Source organism: Coregonus clupeaformis, chromosome 6 (assembly GCF_020615455.1).
Source record: "Coregonus clupeaformis isolate EN_2021a chromosome 6, ASM2061545v1, whole genome shotgun sequence".
In the NCBI taxonomy this organism is placed as follows: Eukaryota; Metazoa; Chordata; class Actinopteri; order Salmoniformes; family Salmonidae; genus Coregonus; species Coregonus clupeaformis.
Genome location: NC_059197.1, coordinates 32512067 through 32531123, shown reverse-complemented (window position 1 = coordinate 32531123; position 19057 = coordinate 32512067). Strand labels below are relative to the sequence as shown.

The 19057-nt window shown below is 45.1% G+C and overlaps 2 protein-coding genes across 2 annotated transcripts; both read right to left on the bottom strand.

The window, feature by feature from the left end:
* Window positions 1-2714: 2714 nt before the first annotated feature.
* Window positions 2715-11920, bottom strand: LOC121567807 (ras-related protein Rab-38). Its single transcript, XM_041878106.2, has 3 exons — window positions 11584-11920; window positions 7550-7830; window positions 2715-3258 (listed from the first exon to the last, which is right to left on the bottom strand). The coding sequence occupies exons 1-3, from the start codon at window positions 11780-11782 to the stop codon at window positions 3106-3108; spliced, it is 633 nt and encodes a 210-aa protein (XP_041734040.1). The 5' UTR covers window positions 11783-11920; the 3' UTR covers window positions 2715-3105.
* Window positions 11921-12176: 256 nt separating this feature from the next.
* On the bottom strand, window positions 12177-18253 carry ctsc (cathepsin C). Its single transcript, XM_041878107.2, has 8 exons — window positions 17877-18253; window positions 17449-17594; window positions 16157-16320; window positions 15623-15778; window positions 14589-14707; window positions 13599-13730; window positions 13270-13502; window positions 12177-13150 (listed from the first exon to the last, which is right to left on the bottom strand). Exons 1-8 carry the CDS (start codon window positions 18034-18036, stop codon window positions 12884-12886), a joined length of 1377 nt encoding a protein of 458 aa, XP_041734041.1. The 5' UTR covers window positions 18037-18253; the 3' UTR covers window positions 12177-12883.
* Window positions 18254-19057: the final 804 nt, after the last annotated feature.

Sequence of the window (19057 nt, the reverse complement as noted above, 5' to 3'; positions counted from 1 at the left end):
AAATGTGCGCACGCACACACGAAAATGCACGCACGCACATACATACACACACGCACGCGCATACCATGCACGCACGCACACACACACTCAGAGAGCTCTAACACAGTGAGTTTCAAGTTGACACACAACAGGAAGTTGACACAACCATCTGAAAAGCTATAGTTTATTCAAAGTATTATCTCTAAAAGTTAATATAAATCTGTTATTACAACCCGGCTACATACTGTACATAGGTATGTACAGTTGATATATCTGTATTAATCTAATATTCAAACACATTACAGAATGATCACATTACAACATTCATTAGAAGTTGATAAATACAAAAAAAAAACTTAATGTTGAGGTGGTCACATGATGAAATGTTGCAGTTCATTTAAACACCATATTGAATAAAAACAAGACATATTCTACATTATAAAAGCAACAGCAACCGTCCATGGATACATTAACATCTTGATCATCTGTAATACACTGAGAACATAGTGTATCATTAACATAACACCAGTGCCATAAGGAATTAAAAACAGATTATTACAACAATATTAAGTAGAGAATGTGTGAAGTCCACCATTGTGTGCATACTAGAGTGGACTGGCAGGGAAGTACTGTACTGTGTTACAGACTCTGTGGTAAAGCCTTCTAAATGTGATTGGTTAAACGTGGGAAACGTGGGAGTTGTAGTCAGGGAAGAAGAGACAACAGAGAGAGAGAGAGAGAGAGAGATGCAGGGGAAGAGGTGATGGATAGAGGGAGAGAGAGAGAGAGAGAGAGATGCAGGGGAAGAGGTGATGGATAGAGGGAGAGAGAGAGAGAGAGAGAGATGCAGGGGAAGAGGTGATGGATAGAGGGAGAGAGAAATAAAGAGATCAAGAAGGACGGATATATGGGGGCGAATCGTTTAACAGAAGTAGCTATCCCGGTGCCGCGGAGTGTGTGTGTGTCTTCGTTAGCTCTGTCTCTATGGTTACGGAGCAGGTGACAAGGCTCTGAGTCGCCTTGAGGGTGACCTTGTCTCTGGTAAAAACCCACAGGCACAAATAAACACACACTTACACAAACACACACAGCACACTCCACAGGAGGCTGCTGAGGGGAGGACGGCTCATCATAATGGTTGGAACGGAGTGAATGGAATGGCATCAAACACATGGAAACCACATGTTTGATGAGTTCCATACCATTCCATGGATTCTGTTCCAGTCATTACCACAAGCCCGTCCTCCCCAATTAAGGCGCCACCAACCTCCTGTGACACACACTGCACACTAACAAGAGGAGAGACTATTTTCACCTCAGAGACTCTTGCACTGACTCACCACACATCCAACCCATACACACAAGCACACACACGCACACACACAAGCACACACTCAAGCACACACACAGTCAATGTTGCTGTTCTATATAACATTTATTCAACTGAGCGACCAAGACACTATCAACTCTATATTTGTAAATAAAGTCATAGCTGACATATCACATTCATAATCTATACAGTTCCTCCTATTGTGTACCTCCTGAGTGGCGCAGTGGTCTAAGGCACTGCTTTGCAGTGCTAACTGTGCCACTAGAGATCCTGGTTCGAATCCAGGCTCTGTCGCAGCCGGCCGCGACCGGGAGACTCATGGACGGCGCACAATTGGCCCAGCGTCGTCCAGGGTAGGGGAGGGAATGGCCGGCAGGGATGTAGCTCAGTTGATAGAGCATGGCGTTTGCAACGCCAGGGTTGTGGGTTCGATTCCCACGGGGGGCCAGTATAAAAAAAGTAATAATGTATTCACTAACTGTAAGTCGCTCTGGATAAGAGCGTCTGCTAAATGACTAAAATGTAAATGTAAATGTATGTGTACATATCAGTTCTATTACCTTTAATTTTTTACATTTGACTTTTGATTATTATTGATATCAATATTGTACTGCAGTGTTGAGGGAACTAGCACGTAAGCATTCCACTGCACCTTTTATACCTGCTGTAAATTGTGTACATGATGAATAACATTTTATTTTATGTTTTATTTGATTTGGAAGAGGAGGGAGAGGTGGAGCTCCTGCACTCTTCCTGGATTCTTCCTGGATTCTTCCCAACAATAGAAAAATACTTCTCACATCCAGTTTACACATGCAGGAGGCCAGTGGAATGGAACAGTGTTGTTTGTATTCTGTCAACATCTGGGAGGTGTGTGTAGTGATGGTGGTGGAGGTCCTGGTCCTGGTGGAGGTGTGTGTAGTGATGGTGGTGGAGGTGTGTGTAGTGATGGTGGTGGAGGTCCTGGTGGAGGTGTGTGTAGTGATGGTGGTGGAGGTGGAGGTCCTGGTGGAGGTGTGTGTCGTGATGGTGGTGGAGGTCCTGGTGGAGGTGTGTGTAGTGATGGTGATGGTGGTGGAGGTCCTGGTGGAGGTGTGTGTAGTGATGGTGGTGGAGGTGGAGGTCCTGGTGGAGGTGTGTGTAGTGATGGTGGTGGAGGTGGAGGTCCTGGTGGAGGTGTGTGTAGTGATGGTAGTGGAGGTCCTGGTGGAGGTGTGTGTAGTGATGGTGGTGGAGGTGGAGGTCCTGGTGGAGGTGTGTGTAGTGATGGTGGTGGAGGTCCTGGTGGAGGTGTGTGTAGTGATGGTGGTGGAGGTCCTGGTCCTGGTGGAGGTGTGTGTAGTGATGGTAGTGGTGGTGGAGGTCCTGGTGGAGGTGTGTGTAGTGATGGAGGTGGAGGTGGAGGTCCTGGTCCTGGTGGAGGTGTGTGTAGTGATGGTGGTGGAGGTCCTGGTCCTAGATTCACAAAACCTTCTTAAGAAAAAATGTATTCTTAACTGCCATTTACTCCTTAACTATAGACTTAAGAAGAAAGTTAAGCAAAGTTGCTTAGCAACAAACATCTTAAGAAGATTTGTAAGAAGATATTTGAGAAGTTCGTAAGAAAATCATTATATCTTAAGATATTGTTGAGGAATTGCACTTACAAATTATCTTATGAACTTATTTTTTTTCTTAAAAGGCTTCTTAAGTTTTTGCGTAAGAACTGTTTTGTGAATCTGAGCCCTGGTCCTGGTGGAGGTGTGTGTAGTGATGGTGATGGTGATGTTCTATGAAGTGATGGTGGTGGAGATGTTCTATGATCTGAAACAGGAGGAGCAGGTCCCGCCCCTGCCAGAGTTTAATTGGGGGGAGATGGTGTCAGGGACTTCTGCTTGGAGGATATCGTTCTCGTTGGCGATGATGTGCTTCACCAGACAGTTAGCTGCTTCGTCTATATTAATATTCTCCTAGAGAGAGAGAGAGAGAGAGAGAGAGAGAGAGAGAATAAGGGGAGAGAGAGAATAAGGGGAGAGGGGAAAATGAATGTGATTAATTACTGTTCAACTCCAAGACCACTGCATACATTTACATTTACGTCATTTAGCAGACGCTCTTATCCAGAGTGACTTACAAATTGGTGCATTCACCTTATAGCCAGTGGGATAACCACTTTACAATTATTATTATTGTTTTTTTTTTTGTTTTTTTTGGGGGGGTAAGGGGGTTAGAAGGATTACTTTATCCTATCCCAGGTGTTCCTTAAAGAGGTGGGGTTTCAAATGTCTCCGGAAGGTGGTGAGTGACTCCGCTGTCCTGGCGTCGTGAGGGAGCTTGTTCCACCATTGGGGTGCCAGAGCAGTATGCGTGAGTAAGTTGGTTGTGTTTCTGTGTGGCTGTGAGTATATTTTTGTGGCTGTAAGTGTATTTGTGGCTGTAGGTTATTGTTGTGGCTGTGAATATATTTCTGTGGCTGTGAGTATATTTTTGTGGCTGTGAGTATATTGTTGTGGCTGCGAGTATATTGCTGTGGCTGCGAGTATATTTTGTGGCTGCGAGTATATTTTTGTGGCGCGAGTATATTTTGTGGCTGTGAGTGTGTTTTGGTGGCTGAGAGTATATTTCTGTGGCTGTGAGTGTATTTGTGGCTGTAGGTTATTGTTGTGGCTGTGAATATATTTCTGTGGCTGTGAGTATATTTTTGTGGCTGTGAGTATATGTTTGTGGCTGTGAGGTTATTTTTGTGGCTGTGAGTATATTTTTGTGGCTGTGAGTATATTTTTGTGGCTGTGAGTGTATTTATGTGGCTGTGAGTATATGTTTGTGGCTGTGAGTATATATTTGTGGCTGTGAGTGTATTTATGTGGCTGTGAGTGTATTGTTGTGGCTGTGAGTATATTTTTGAGGCTGTGAGTATATTTTTGAGGCTGTGAGTATATTTGTGTGGCTGTGAATATATTTTTGTGGCTGTGAGTACATTGTTGAGGCTGTGAGTGTATTTTTGTTGCTGTGAGTGTATTTTTGTTGCTGCGAGTGTATTTTTGTGGCTGTGAGTGTATTTTTGTTGCTGTGAGTATATTTTTGTGGCTGTGAGTGTTTGGCTCTTCAGTACTGCCAGTGTGACGTTTTGATGCTGTGAAATAAAAGTTGACAGTCCAGGGCCGTGGATCAGCTTAATACATCTCACACAAGGTCACCACTTGATAGGTATCCATTCATCAAACACACACACACAAACACACACACACACACACACACAGAGATGCATAACGACACACACAAAGGCATGTGCACTCACACACACTAACACACACACACTCACTCATGAGCTGATGTGCAGTGACACATCTGCATCTCCTACCTATCGCAACTGTTTGATAATGAGACTAAATTATAAATCCACACGTTAATATGGTGGTGTGGTTTCTGTAATGAAGCCTTCGGGGCTGAGGTGAACGATGGGTTCATGTGAGGAGAGGGCAGGGTCAGTGATCACTAATGAGAAGTTCATGAGATGAAGAACATTAAGACTGGGATATGTCTGATTTTAGAATATTTCAAGCCTCCAGCAGCTGCTTCGTCAGCTACACGCACACTCTCTCACACACACAGACACACACGCACCCTCGCCTACACACACAGTCTTTCTCAGACCATGGGGTGAGCTGAGCTGCAGAATTAATTAGTTGAATATTGAATCTTCATGAGGGCCTTTATCAGCTTGCTCAGCAGGATGTGACATCGTGTCGTCTGCAGCAGACTTCCTCTCTAATAACCTCTTACATTACCACACACACAGAGTGAGAAAGAGAGAGAGAGAGAAACAGAGAGAGAGAGAAAGACAGAGAAAGACAGAGAGAGAGAGAGAATGAGAGTGAGAGAAGGAGAGAGAGAGAGAGAGAATAAGAGTGAGAGGAGAGAGAGAGAATAAGAGTGAGAGAAGTAGAGAGAGAGAAGGAGAGAGACAGAGAGAAAGAGAGAGAGAAACAGAGAAAGAGAGAGAGAGAGAGAGAGAGAGAGTAAGAGACAGAGAGATAGAGAGAGAGAGCTCTTTAATAACCTTTATAGACTCTTGTAATAGGCCAATACAAACACAATACAGACGTACAAAAATAAACACAGAATGGGTTCATGTAACAGAGGGGGGCTTTATCTAATAGCAGGCACATGACATAAATATTCCCTTTCAGCATGAGCTCCACACACACACACATCTCAAAGCACACAAAGCTCTTTCTGAGAAAATAAGTAATTTGCGTCATCTTGCCTTTCCACTAAGATGTGAAGAGCAAAATGTAGTTATGTAACCTTCAGGGAGATGGACTTGAGAACTCATCAACTAAAACCACTGAAAGGCTCAAGAACTTGTCTTAATGTTCTGCACACCACTCTCTGCATCACTCTCTACATCACTCTGCATCACTCGCTACATCACACTCTACATCACTCTCTACATCACACTCTACATCACACTCTACATCACTCTCTACATCACACTCTACATCACACTCTATCACTCTCTACATCACACTCTACATCACACTCTACATCACTCTCTATCACTCTCTACATCACACTCTGCATCACTCGCTACATCACACTCTACATCTCTCTACATCCCTCTCTACATCACTCTCTACATCTCTATACATCACTCTACATCACTCTCTACATCACTCTCTACGTCACCCTATATCACGCTCTACATCACCCTCTACATCACTCTCTACATCACCCTCTACATCACTCTCTACATCTCACTCTACATCACTATATAAATAAATAAAATAAAGTAATTTAGCAGACACTCTTATCCAGAGCGACTTACAGGAGCAATTAGGGTTAAGTGCCTTGCTCAAGGGCACATCGACAGATGTTTCACCTCGTCGGCTCGGGGATTAGAACCAGCGACCTTTCGGTTACTGGGACAACGCTCTTAACCACTAAGCTACCTGCCTCCCTCTACATCACTCTCTATATCACCCTCTACATCTCACTCTACATCTCTCTCTACATCACACTCTACATCACACTCTACATCTCACTATACATCACTCTACAGCATTCACTACATCTCTCTCTACATCACTCTCTACATCACTCTCTACATCACTCTCTACATCACTCTATACATCACTCTCTTGTATTTGAGTGAAGAGACTGAAGGCTTCATGAAGTTCAATTTCCAGTGCAAACAGGAAGGGGGAGAGGGGACATCTGCTGCATTCCATTCCAAAGAGTTGCCGCCTCATTTCTACCCTCTCCCTCTTCCATTCATCAATCCGACTAGATAGGTGAAAGTATATGTTGAACTAACTTCTGGAGTGAACAAAGGCAGTCGGAAAGGGACAACTTTTCTGAAATAAAATGCAGCTCATAAATCTGGTAACCCACGGTAACGACCTTTCACCTTCTTCTGACTCAGAATGTAGAGCTCCACTGGCAAACGGGGTGTCGGGACAGGAGAGTTGTGTGTGTGTGTTTGATCCAACTGACTGTGCTCACTTTCAGTTCATTTGTGAAATTCCAGAGATGTACAAGGTGCCATGACTCCATCCACCTGTGAGTAGGCTGGGGCTGAATACCGTTTATACCGTATACCGGGGTATTTCCAAATACCGACGGTATGATTTCCAATACCGTTTAATAAATAAATATATATATATATATATTGTGGGGGTTGCGTGCTAAATGATATCCAGCTCAGGGCTCCAGCTATGCATTTGGTTTGCTAACTTGCTAGCTAAGTGGCTAGATGTCATGATCAAGCTTCTTGGTTACAGCAGAGACATTCAATCCAGTCCTGGATCAAGATCCCTGTTGCAAAAAATTGTTTGTGCATAAAAAAAAAAAAACATCTGGGTAGCGCCCAACCCTACCTGTGAGTGTGTGTCAGTGTGTTAATAATGTGTGTGTGGAGGTGTTGTAAGACGTTCTCATGAAACTACTTCTGTCTGTGTGTGTGTGTGGACGTGTTTAACTATACTTGTGGGGACCAGAAGTCCCCACAAGAATGGTAAACCAAGAAACATTTTACCAACTGGGGACATTTTGTTAGTCCCCACAAGGTCAAATGCTATTTCTAGGGGTTTAGGGTTAAGGTTAGAATTAGTGTCAGGGTTAGAATTAGGTTTAGGGTTAAGGTTAGGTTTTTGGGTTAAGGTAAGGGTACGGATACGGGTTAGGGTTAGGGAAAATAGGATTTTGAATGGGACTGAATTGTATGTCCCCACAAGGTTAGCTGTGTGTGTGTGTTCTCACCTTGGCAGAGGTCTCATACCATCCCACAAAGCCGTTCTCCTGACAGAACTTCTCCATCTGGATCCCATTGTTGGTCAGCACGTCCCGCCCCTGGTCACACTTATTAGCCAATAGCACTGCGGCCACATTTTTCCCGTTGGCCAGCGTGAGTTTAGAGTCCAGGTCCTCCTTCCACTTGGTGACGGCCTCGAAGGAGGATGGCCGCGTCACGTCAAACACGATGAACGCCCCCATGGCCTCACGGTAGTAGACCCGCGTCATGTTCCCAAACCGCTCCTGACCTGAAACACACACACAGTACTGTTAGTTTGTACTGACACCAGTAGCGGGAGTAAATGCTATACCTTAGCCTTGTGATAAAACATGTGTCTTGTTGTCACACCACCCCTGACCCTAATACCATATCACATGCCCTGGTAACACCACTGAGATGAAGGTTACTTTAGGCTGTAAACAACCTATTGCCTCAGGGCAAAGAGTCCACTACACAGTCGTGGTCACAGTCCTGGTCACAGTCGTGGTCACAGTCCTGGTCACAGCCGTGGAGGGTCACATTCATTAACCAATCCCGGTAAAATACGACAAGGTGGACAGACAGGGTACATCTCACGCAACACACAGATCAAATTTAGTAATGGGCTTTCCAAAGACAGCACAACTCCCATTAACGATAAATTAGTATGACTGATGAGGGATTTCTTTCACACACAGACAACTACAGTATCATTATAAAGACAGAGGGAGAGAGGAGGTAAAGAAAGGGCCTTCTATGCCATCAAAAGGAACATCACATTCAACATACCAATTAGGATCTGGATAAAAATACTTGAATCAGTTAAAGAACACATTGCCCTTTATGGTTGTGAGGTCTGGGGTCCGCTCACCAACCAAAAATTCACAAAATGGGACAAACACCAAATTGAGACTCTGCATGCAGAATTCTCTGTGTACAATGTAAAAAAACCAAAAAATGCATGTTGAGCAGAATTAGGCCGATACCCGCTAATGATCAAAATCCAGAAAAGAGACGTTAAATTCTACAACCACCTAAAAGGAAGCAATTCCCAAACCTTCCATAACAAAGCCATCACCTACAGAGAGATGAACTTGGAGAAGAGTCCCCTAAGCAAGCTGGTCCTGGGGCTCTGTTCACAAACACAAACAGACCCCACAGAGCCCCAGGACAGCAACACAATTAGACCCAACCAAATCATGAGAAAACTAAAAGATAATTACTTGACACATTGGAAAGAATTAACAAAAAAAACAGCGCAAACTAGAATGCTATTTGGCCCTAAACAGAGAGTACACAGTGGCAGAATACCTGATCACGATGACAGACCCAAAATTAAGGAAAGCTTTGACTATGTACAGACTCAGTGAGCATAGCCTTGCTATTGAGAAAGGCCGCCGTAGGCAGACCTGGCTCTCAAGAGAAGACAGGCAATGTGCACACTGCCCTCAAAATTAGGTGGAAACTGTGCTGCACTTCCTAACCTCCTGCCAAATGTATGACCATATTAGAGACACATATTTCCCTCAGATTACAGACCCACAAAGAATTAGAAAACAAATCCAATTTTAATAAACTCCCATATATATTGGGTGAAATACCAGTGTGCAATCACAGCAGCAAGATTTGTGACCTGTTGCCACAAGAAAAGGGCAACCAGTGAAGAACAAACACCATTGTAAATACAACCCATATTTATTTCCCCTTTTGTACTTTAACTATTTGCACATCATTACAACACTGTATATAGACATAATGACATTTGAAATGTCTCTATTATTTTGGAACTTGTCTGAGTGTAATGTTTACTGTTAATTTCACCTTTGTTTATCCATTTCACTTGCTTTGGAAATGTAAACATATGTTTCTCAGACATTATCATTGACTTCTATGGTCATTATCAAAGCATTTGAACAGTGTTCAGACGTTATCATTGACTTCAATGGTCATTATCAAAGCTGTTTAACAGTGTGTTCAGACGTTACTGGACACAGCCATTGTCTTTGATAGGGCTCAATCCCAAATGGACCCCTAGACCCAGTGGTGTAAAGTACTTAAGTAAAAATACTTTAAAGTACTACTTAAGTCATTTTGGGGGGTATCTGTACTTTACTTTTCTTTTTATAGTTTTGACAACTTTTACTTCACTACATTCCTAAAGAAAATAATGTACTTTTTACTCTATACATTTGTCCTGACACACAAAAGTACTTGTTACATTTTGAATGGTTAGCAGGACAGGAAAATGGTCCAATTCACACACTTATCAAGAGAACATCCCTGGTCATCCCTACTGCCTCTGAACAAATTATTTGTTTGTAAATTATGTGTGTTGGAGTGTGCCCCTGGCTATCCGTAAATTTATAAAACAAGAAAATCGTGACGTCTGGTTTGCTTAATATAAGGAATTTGAAATGATTTATATACTGAACAAGAATATAAATGCAACATGCAACAATTTCAAAGATTTTGCTGAGTTACAGTTCATATAAGGAAATCAGTCAATTGAAATAAATTCATTAGGCCCTAATCTATGGATTTCACGACTGGGCAGGGGCGTGGCCATGGGTGGGCCTGGGAGGGGGCATAGGCCCACCCACTGGGGAGCCAGGCCCAGCGAATCAGAATGAGTTTTTCCCCCACAAAAGAGCTTTATTACAGATAGAAATACTCCTCCCGCCACCCTCTGACGATCCCGCAGGTGAAGAAGCCAGATGTGGAGGTCATGGGCTGGCGAAGTTACATGTGGTCTGCGGTTGTGAGGCCTGTTGGATGTACTGCCAAAATTCTCTAAAACGACTTCGGAGGCGGTTTATGGTAGAGAAATTAACATTCAATTATTTTGGCAACCGCTCTGGTGGACATTGCTGCAGTCAGCATGCCAATTGCGCGCGCCCTCAAAACTTTAGAGGTCTAGAATAGAGGTACATTTGGGATCGGGCCTAGGTGTGACATTCTACCAGTGCATGAGGCAGGAACTCCAGTCTGAGTTAACACCAGCTGACTACCAGCTGACAGGATCAGCTAAGCTGAGCAACCATCCACATCATGACAACTCCTATTTTGATATGATGCTCTACTTAAATTGAGCACTTCAACATACATTAGTTCTCCCGACTCAACCGTACTAGTTTAGCTGTTCTGTTGCTGCACAGAAAGCTGCTAGACCCGCTTCACTCCAAAGCTTTGAAAGCTTCTGATCACCTAGTGACAGGAAACAGTCAAAACCCCTGTGCAATAAAGGTTGAGACCTCTTAGCAGAGGCCACACTTAACTGGGACGTTGCAATATCTCATGAGGAACACAATAATTTAAATTAAGGACATGAGAAAACATAGTTCATAATATCCCTCTAAATTGAGCTCAATGACACAACGCATTAATCTATTCTGAATACAATAGGCTGCAGGGCAGAAGGTGGACAGGGCATTCTCGATCCCGGAAGAAGCCTGTCGGCTCTCATTCACAATAAGCCTATTCTGAGCACCAAATCTCCCTCACATGAGTGCGAGACACATGAGTCTGCGCACGGGCTGTACCGGCCAGAGCGTATGGGACTGGAGAGGGAGAGCGCGGGCAGAAGGCCGCAGGTGCGTCAGAGGAATTTCTCCAATAACCGACACTCACGTGAGATTCGAGGAACACCGTATGCGTGTATGCCTTAACTGCCATCGGTTCCCAACGTTTGCACACGAACAGGACCGTTGTGTCCTATTACGAAACATCTGATAACTCCTCATAACGCTTATTTTGTATTATATGTTGCCGTCAGTATACAATTAAGTCCAATCCTTTTGATACACTTTCTCCAATGACCACTCCCCAGAACAACCTAATATCTGTAGTGAATGGAACCACCGACCACTACAGTTCACTCCGCTGGAACTTCATTGACTCGCACTTTGACAATCCATCAAAACCCTTAAACGTAATTTATCCAAGTGTGGCCAAATAGCATAATACCAAAACGGGCCTGCCTGTGTCCCCATTTCATCAGAGTCACGCGTAATGCTTCTCCTACCTGCTATGTCCCATAACTGTAGCCGAACCGTCTCTTGGTCCCAGTTAATGACCTTCAGGGCGAAGTCCACTCCTATCGTGGCCCGGTAGTTGGGGCTGAAGTTCTGGTGGACATAGCGCTTGATGATGCTAGTCTTCCCCACCCCCAGGTCCCCTACTACCAGGATCTTATAGAGGTGCTCCTTGTGGTTGTTCTGCATGGCGACCGCGGAGCGCTACCGTAGAACATTAACACGCCGTGATGACTGGAGAGAGGGAGAAGAGGTTAAGGGGAGAGCGAGAAGAGAATGTGGAGCGGTGTGCTCCAGCGATCCGAAAGGAACGCCCAGAGAAGTGGGGCAGAAAAGGGTAACAGCGGGACCTTGTGACTCGCGGGGCTCAGACGTGAGAGCGCGCGGCTGGACTGACCCCATCTGAAGCCTCTCCTCAAATTTGCCCCCTCCAAATAACTCATTGTTATCTAAAAGTTGCTTTACTCCTGAAAAATTATTTGCAAGACCTGCAATGTTCCATCAAGAATATAGAAGTTACGCGCATTTAGCTGAAGATGTATCCATATGTCAATGTAAAAAAAAAAAACAACACCACTGAAAATATTTCTAAAAAGCAACTTTATTTATTTTCTTTCAAATTGTAAAAAGCACACAAAACCAGTGCAAATCTGTGCATGATGTGATCTTATTGGAAACCTATAGGACATTTCTAATGAAAGGCAACCACTTCTGGAGGGGGGGGTGGGGTGTGGGCGGGGGGGCACCAACATTAAATCATACTATCCCTTCCTACACAAATGAGACAGCAGTCCCTTTTGAACATTCCCAGTAGATTTACAGCTTGAGGCAGATATGAGAGGACAGTACAGAGCTGAGAGGACTAGCGACAGAGGATATGAGATCACAGGACATTGAAGACAGTCTCCCCCGTGCTTCCATGAGATTACAGCTAGAGAGCAGAGGTCCTCTGCCCTCCTATCAATCACCAGACTAACTACAAAACACTGATTAAAAACTACAAATCCCAGTTACATTGGGGATTAAAGCAGGTTCCCTTTAGGCATCATTCCCAAAAATGCATCACTGACTGGCATGGCAAGGATCAGACAGTCTAGCGAGCAAGGTGAAAACGTTTGCACAGTTATCTATTATTTCTGTCATCAACAATGTTCCAGCCATTTCAAACTTTTCAGCTACAAAATAATTACATGTATAAACCATTGTAGACTTCAGGCCAGAGTATCAGGCTAGGGTCCAATTGGGAAAACTCCTAAAGGTTGACCCTTGCCTATGACCCCAGTTGACCCTCTACAGTTTGGGGATGGGCTTGGCTGCCACGGCGATGCTCTCAATAGCACACTCGTCGGACCCCCGTCTGATCCTGAAGAAGCCCCCCTCGCCCCACTCCTCCCCCCAGCTGTTCTTCACCACCCAGAACTTCTGACCAGTCATGTGACATTGTCCGTAGCCCACCAGCAGCACCGCGTGGTTGGTCAGCTCAAACGGGTTGTAGGGGTCATGGAGACCCGTGTGGTGGTAGATGCCCTCCTTATAGTGCATGAAGTCAGGGTACACCTGGACAAGAACACAGTGTGAGGAATACACCTTACCATTTTGACTTAGCAAACTAATACTGGCCATTACTCTTATTGAGCTAGCCAATGCACAAACCAAACAACGTGTGTGTGTCCCACCTCGAAGGCCACCCCCATGGGTCCGTTCTTGACCAGTTCCAGCATCATGGCAGACTCGCTGCATCCTCCGTAGAACCCTCCCACGTAGCTGTAGTCTGAGGCGTAGTGGCGGAGACAGCCATCGGGAAGGTCACACGGGGAATCCGTCCCAACATACGGATAACACGACTCTTCCACAATCCCAAAGTCCTGGATGTACTTCCCAATGAGGTAGGGGAAACCACCATCACAACCTGAGGGGGAGGAGAGGGGAAGTGAAGGGGGTTAGAGATATGGGAGAAATACACACACACATCATTGAGGTACAAATTATGCAGTGTGCGCGTTACCTTGGGAGTACTGAGAGCAGGAGACGACCTGCTGTGGACTGAAGATGGGAGTCTCTGTGTTGTTGGTTTGGATCCGGATGCGAGCTTCCAACATTCCCATTGAGGCAAAGGAATAGCAGCTACCACACGAAGCTGGAGACAACAGAGTACCAGTCAAACCCCCTGCACTGTCACAACCAATCAAAAACCTCACTGCAATATCAGTCACCACTGTAAGAACCAGACAGCCGGTCAAGCAGTCAGTGGATCATCTTTAACCTGCAACTATTTTAGCCACCAGCAGCAACCATAGTTCTGTGGGAATGAACCCTAAAAGCCTATTTATGTTTGAGCCGAAAATGTGGTCGGAGGCTTCGTATGGAGGGTGTGACGCGATTGTGGAGCCTCCAGAGGCCAAATCAAGCTCCGTACCGCATCACGCCTCAAATTTTGTAACAATGCGGAGGGATCCTTATAGCTCCGCATTGACATGATTGGTTTACGGGAGGTGGGGGCGGTACATCCTGTATAAACAAACTCACTTCCTTGACAACTTATTACACAATAGCTCTTCTCCGCAGTAGATGCTGTACTGCCACTGCCGGTGACGGATTGACTATGCAGAGCCTTTTAGGCAGGGCAGAAGGCCCCACTTCCTCAAACTGCAGTAGCCCAGTGTTAAAACGCCTCTTCAACAGAGCTCCTACATCCCTGCCGTGGCCCTCTCAGCCAGCTATCCAACCACTCACTAAACACACGCTGTGTCTGCGGGGTTGAGACGTGAACATTGGCTAGGCTATAATCCAGAGGGACTATGTGGCCTTTGGTTTAACAGTCCTCTACTAGAAGAGAACAGGAGAGCTGATGGTACTGCTCTGTAGAGAACACTCCAAAGGCCTCTCAGCCACTGCAGACAGGCTGAACATTATACACAGGGGTTGGGAGAGGAGACAGATGCCACCAAGAGTCACGATAGACAAGTTTAGGTATTTGACCCGGCGTGTGTTTTACCCTGGTTGCGGACAGGACTGAGGTAGTTGACGCCGTTGACGTCTCTCCAGTCCCAGCGCTCAGGGAGGCCGGCCGCCATCTTGACTAGCGTTGCTGTCACAGGGGCGGGGCGAACACGTCTGGGGAGGAGCATAGACACATACGATAAGGGCACACCATGGACATTTTTTGCAATTAATCCAAAATGAGTGTTCCTATTGAACACCTTTAGGTAGTACCCCAGTTTTAAAAAGTCCTGTTTCATACCTACTGAACACAACTGATGTGATCCTATTCCCCACTGTCTCCTGAGAATATCACTAGTCCCCCCCCACTATGGATTGGTGTCACAGCATGGACTGGACTTAGCTCCCACCATATTTCTGACACCAATCCAATTCCTTTTAAATCCGTGGTGGGGGGGGTGAACGAGTGGAGGGGTGAACGAGTGGAGAGAAAGATATAACAGCTGGGGGGTGGGGGTGGGGGGGGGAAGAAACTTCTGGCATTTCTAAGACCTTGTACAGAGTGACTATTCCCTTCCTTTGTCATACCAGAGCCGTCTAGACGAGGTGGGAAGAGAGACAGTATTCTATGATCCTAGAACAGAACCCTCAGACTCGGCCTTGGACTCAATTGACATGATTATGCTCTCCAGGAACGAAACTTTCACTGGGGACATGCCCGCCCCCCACATTCTGAAATTGCATTTTTGTCCCCCCCAGTTTTATCATTGGAATATGATTTTTTTTTTTATAAAAAAGGGAAAGGTGTACTTTAGGACCATGCGGAAGCCTCCGAGCATTCGGGTAGGCTGCTTGGAGTGTTTATCTGACTGGATAAATTATGTCCCACCCCCACTTCTAAAAACAAAGTTGCACCCCTGAGTCTCTCCCTTTTCTTTCAGAAGTCAAATCTCTCAGCTGAATCAGACTCATTTTCTCCTGCTTCTTCCTTGGGGCTGTAGTGAGTGTGTGAAGTCCGCCAAAATGAGTTTCATTATTATTGAATTCAATGTTTCAATACGTCATAGTTTCACCAGTGAGTGACTGTACCTGGGGATGTGAGAGGCTGGTCCACCGGCCCTGTGCATTAGCTGCTGCAGAGTGTACGTCTCATGTTCCCTGTAGGCCGTGGCTCTCCAGGAGCTCTGGGCCGCGTTGATGGACTCAATGAAGTCCATGTTGTGTTTGTAGGACCTATGGAGCAGCCTGAGAGAAGAGTGGCGGATGAGTAGACGCCTACACAGCCTGAGGGAATGAAAACAGAATGAACACAAATGCAGGACCACAGGAGCAGCCCGAGGGAGAGAAAGTTGCAGCCAAGAGCACTGCTCAGACCAGAACACGACTCGTGACTGACAGCCAATGTAAAAGATAGTCAAGGCTAAGCAGACTGCTTCTTTTTCTATATGAGCAAAACTCACAGTAAAAATGGGACCATGGATGAAAAATAGCCTTCTAGCCAACTATCGAACTTTAATGTGAAAACGTAGAGGTGATTATTGGGGACCATTATTATTATTATTATTATTATTATTATTATTATTATTATTATCAAAACCGCTCTAAACCCCTGAGGCTACTCACAGGAGGTCATTGTGGGAGTAGCGGTGTGTGTGTACGGAGCGAGGGGGTACTGGGATGACCCTCTTGGCAGTGAAGCACGCCCAGTTGTTCCCCAGAGCATCGTGGACCCAGCCTGGCAGAGTCTGGTCACAGAAGCTGGTCACCTCAGAGCCCTGCTTAGAGTACTGGAACAGAGAGGAGAAACTCAGTCTGTGTGCACGAGGCGTCCCTGTGTGGAGACCGATGACAATCACATATTGAATCTTCATGGCCTGAGTTGTAGATTAAAAATCACTCTTATCTTTAAAAGCAGAAGTGCAACAAGTCAGTGATGTTTTATGCAAATAGGTTGTGGCCATTACCCTGATAAAGGCTTACAATATGAGAGTTAGCAGACCGTTTGTGGCTTTATGAACAGCAATGAGTACCTAACAATGGGCTTTTCCAGTGAAGCATGTGGTGTGTGTGTCACTGTGTGCTGAGACAAGTCCAGACAGTTTCAAAAAGGAAGTAGAACTGACGTCTGCAAGTCACCTCTACCATGTAGGCGTGACAACACTGAACATTTCCCCTGATACAGTCACAAGACGAAAGATAACCCTGAATGGAGAAAAGTTGCAACACAGCCCTGAAAGTAACTTCGAATCACAAGCCTGAATGTATCAATAATGTAGCAATTGAGAGGTAAAAGTCAGATTAAAGCTTGAACCACCAACTCTGCAATTACAGGAAAGGTTACGAGCCATGTGTCTGACGAGCCTGAAACTTAATGTGCAAGGCTACAGGATAAGTGATAAGTGACTTCCACCACGGCAGGCCCGCTCATTAGGCAGCCACCTATGGTGGCAGATTGACGGCATTTACTGCGCTAAACTGACCAAGACGCACCTGTAACACATAAAACCTCACAATTCTGCCCCAAACCAACGACAATCTCTCTCAACCAGCAGCATATGGGTTTTCAGGTGAGCGCTGATGCCACCCTTTGATAAGCAGTGCCCACAAAATATTTTGCTTGTCCATTCCCAGCGCGCCTCTCCAGGGTGCTGTTGGAGAGAAGAATCTCTGCAGCGTTCCATCAATATTCCGTCAAAAAAATAATCAAACAAAAATCCTGTAGCAGATATGGGATATGAGCATGTGGCCTTTTCTGTAGCCTACAGGCAGGGGATAAAATGTATGACAATGTAATTCCATGTCTGCCAAAAAGGTTCCAGACCTCTTGGCAGATATCGTAGTATGTTACCATTATAGACTAAACTGTAACCCTGAATGAAACACTTGAATAAGCATAAGTGAGAGCTTAAACCTGCCTTGAAGAAGCCAAACCACTTGTAGTCGTTGAGGACCACCTCGAAGCCCTGATTGTAGATGAGGGTGAAGAAGCCCGTGTTTCCCAGATCATCCACCGCCACAGACAGCTTCTCCAGGTGCACAGTTATCGACTTATCAACGGTGTCTTTTTTAAAACACAACATACAAACAGCAGAGACATTTTAGGTAATTACCTCAATTAAACTTCGGGGTTCTTCCGTATTACAAAGTAACATGGGATAGACATTGTAACATTGGGCAGAGGTGAAAATTGTATCAAACAATGTAACGAAAGCACAATCAATAGGCTACAAACAAATACACGAGTAACCTACCGGGTCAAGTTAACAATCGAACCAATAAAAAAAGTTACATAGCCAACTTAATTGCTTAAAACTTGAGGTTATTCCGTATTTCCATCTCTTACCCATCAGAGAGCAGTTGATGCCTTTGTCTTTCCCTCCCGTCGATACCTGGAACACCCAGGAGCCCAACAGATCTTCATAGGTGCAGTTGGCCGGGGTATCAGCCCGGGAGCCCTCCGCCCAGAGAAGCAACATACACAGCAACACAGCGCTCACCTTCATCGCGTCACACCACGCTCCTGTTTACAGAACTACGCAGAGATTTGAGTCTGCGATAATAACTAGCGAGTGACCACGAGCAATAGCCTACATATAGTCCCAAGTAGAAAAAGTAAGGCTATATTTCCCCGTACTTTGATGCACCTGCGAGACAGGCTTGTGTAGTGTCCTCTGTACTCTTGTGCAATCAGAGTGAACTTCCCCTTCGGTCATATGACCCACTGCAGCTTCTCACGTGACTCGCTGGGTCTGTTTGAGAGAAGACAAAAATTATCTATTATATTGGCAAGATAGCCGAGTGACCCCTCTAACAATGTAAATACATGTCCTCAATGAGTGAAGGCAAATGAGGTCAGGTGGGACCATTGTAGCCAATGAGAGGGCAATACGCGTGTGAACAACTGGCACAACTAACTCGTTTTTCTCAAAGTTGCCGGAATGCCACGTGAATCCACTTATATCAGTACATTTGTAACAGCCTAAACATTACGAAACTTCTATTTGATCAAATTACCCTAACGTAACTCGACACTCTCTCATAGACCTACATACAAAGAGCTTCTCTCGTGGGCAGATTTTGGGCGAAGTAAATCCTCTTGCTTCGCATCTTCATCTCTGGAGGAGAGGAGCTAATTGGAAAGCGAATTGGAAAAACTTTGCAAATATCGGTAATGACTTTGGGGTTTTCCTTGTTAAGGCAAATTACATTCAATTGGTTTTCAGCTGTGAAGACAACGCAAATATCACTGTTCTTCACTTCAGCAACTCTGGGGCCTGTTGCACAAAAGTAGAATTAAGACATCCGGGATAAATGACTCAGCTGAGCTCAATGAAGCCAAAACATGTGCGTCCAGGCTTAATTGGTTGCACAAAGACCAAGCCAGGATGAGCAGACACGGATTCATTAAGCCAGGTGAAACCAATCCTGGATAGGTGCGCGCTCACGGCTCACTCAAATAGACCCCGCCACAGATCACAGATTAACTGATTTACCATGGCAACTAGAGCCGCGTACTTTTCCCCG

What these genes read in the sequence shown, in the direction of transcription:
- LOC121567807 (XM_041878106.2), bottom strand. Translation starts at nt 11,782, where the DNA reads ATGCAGAACAACCACAAGGAGCACCTCTATAAGATCCTGGTAGTAGGG. An exon ending in ACAGTTATGGGACATAGCAG is followed by an intron (nt 7,831 to 11,583) that starts GTAGGAGAAGCA and finishes TGTGTGTTTCAG; the next exon opens with GTCAGGAGCGGTTTGGGAAC. An exon ending in GGTATGAGACCTCTGCCAAG is followed by an intron (nt 3,259 to 7,549) that starts GTGAGAACACAC and finishes CTCTCTCTCTAG; the next exon opens with GAGAATATTAATATAGACGA.
- ctsc (XM_041878107.2), bottom strand. Translation starts at nt 18,036, where the DNA reads ATGAAGGTGAGCGCTGTGTTGCTGTGTATGTTGCTTCTCTGGGCGGAG. An exon ending in CAGTCCTGTCCGCAACCAGG is followed by an intron (nt 13,731 to 14,588) that starts GTAAAACACACG and finishes TGTTGTCTCCAG; the next exon opens with CTTCGTGTGGTAGCTGCTAT. An exon ending in CCATGGGGGTGGCCTTCGAG is followed by an intron (nt 13,151 to 13,269) that starts GTGGGACACACA and finishes GTTCTTGTCCAG; the next exon opens with GTGTACCCTGACTTCATGCA.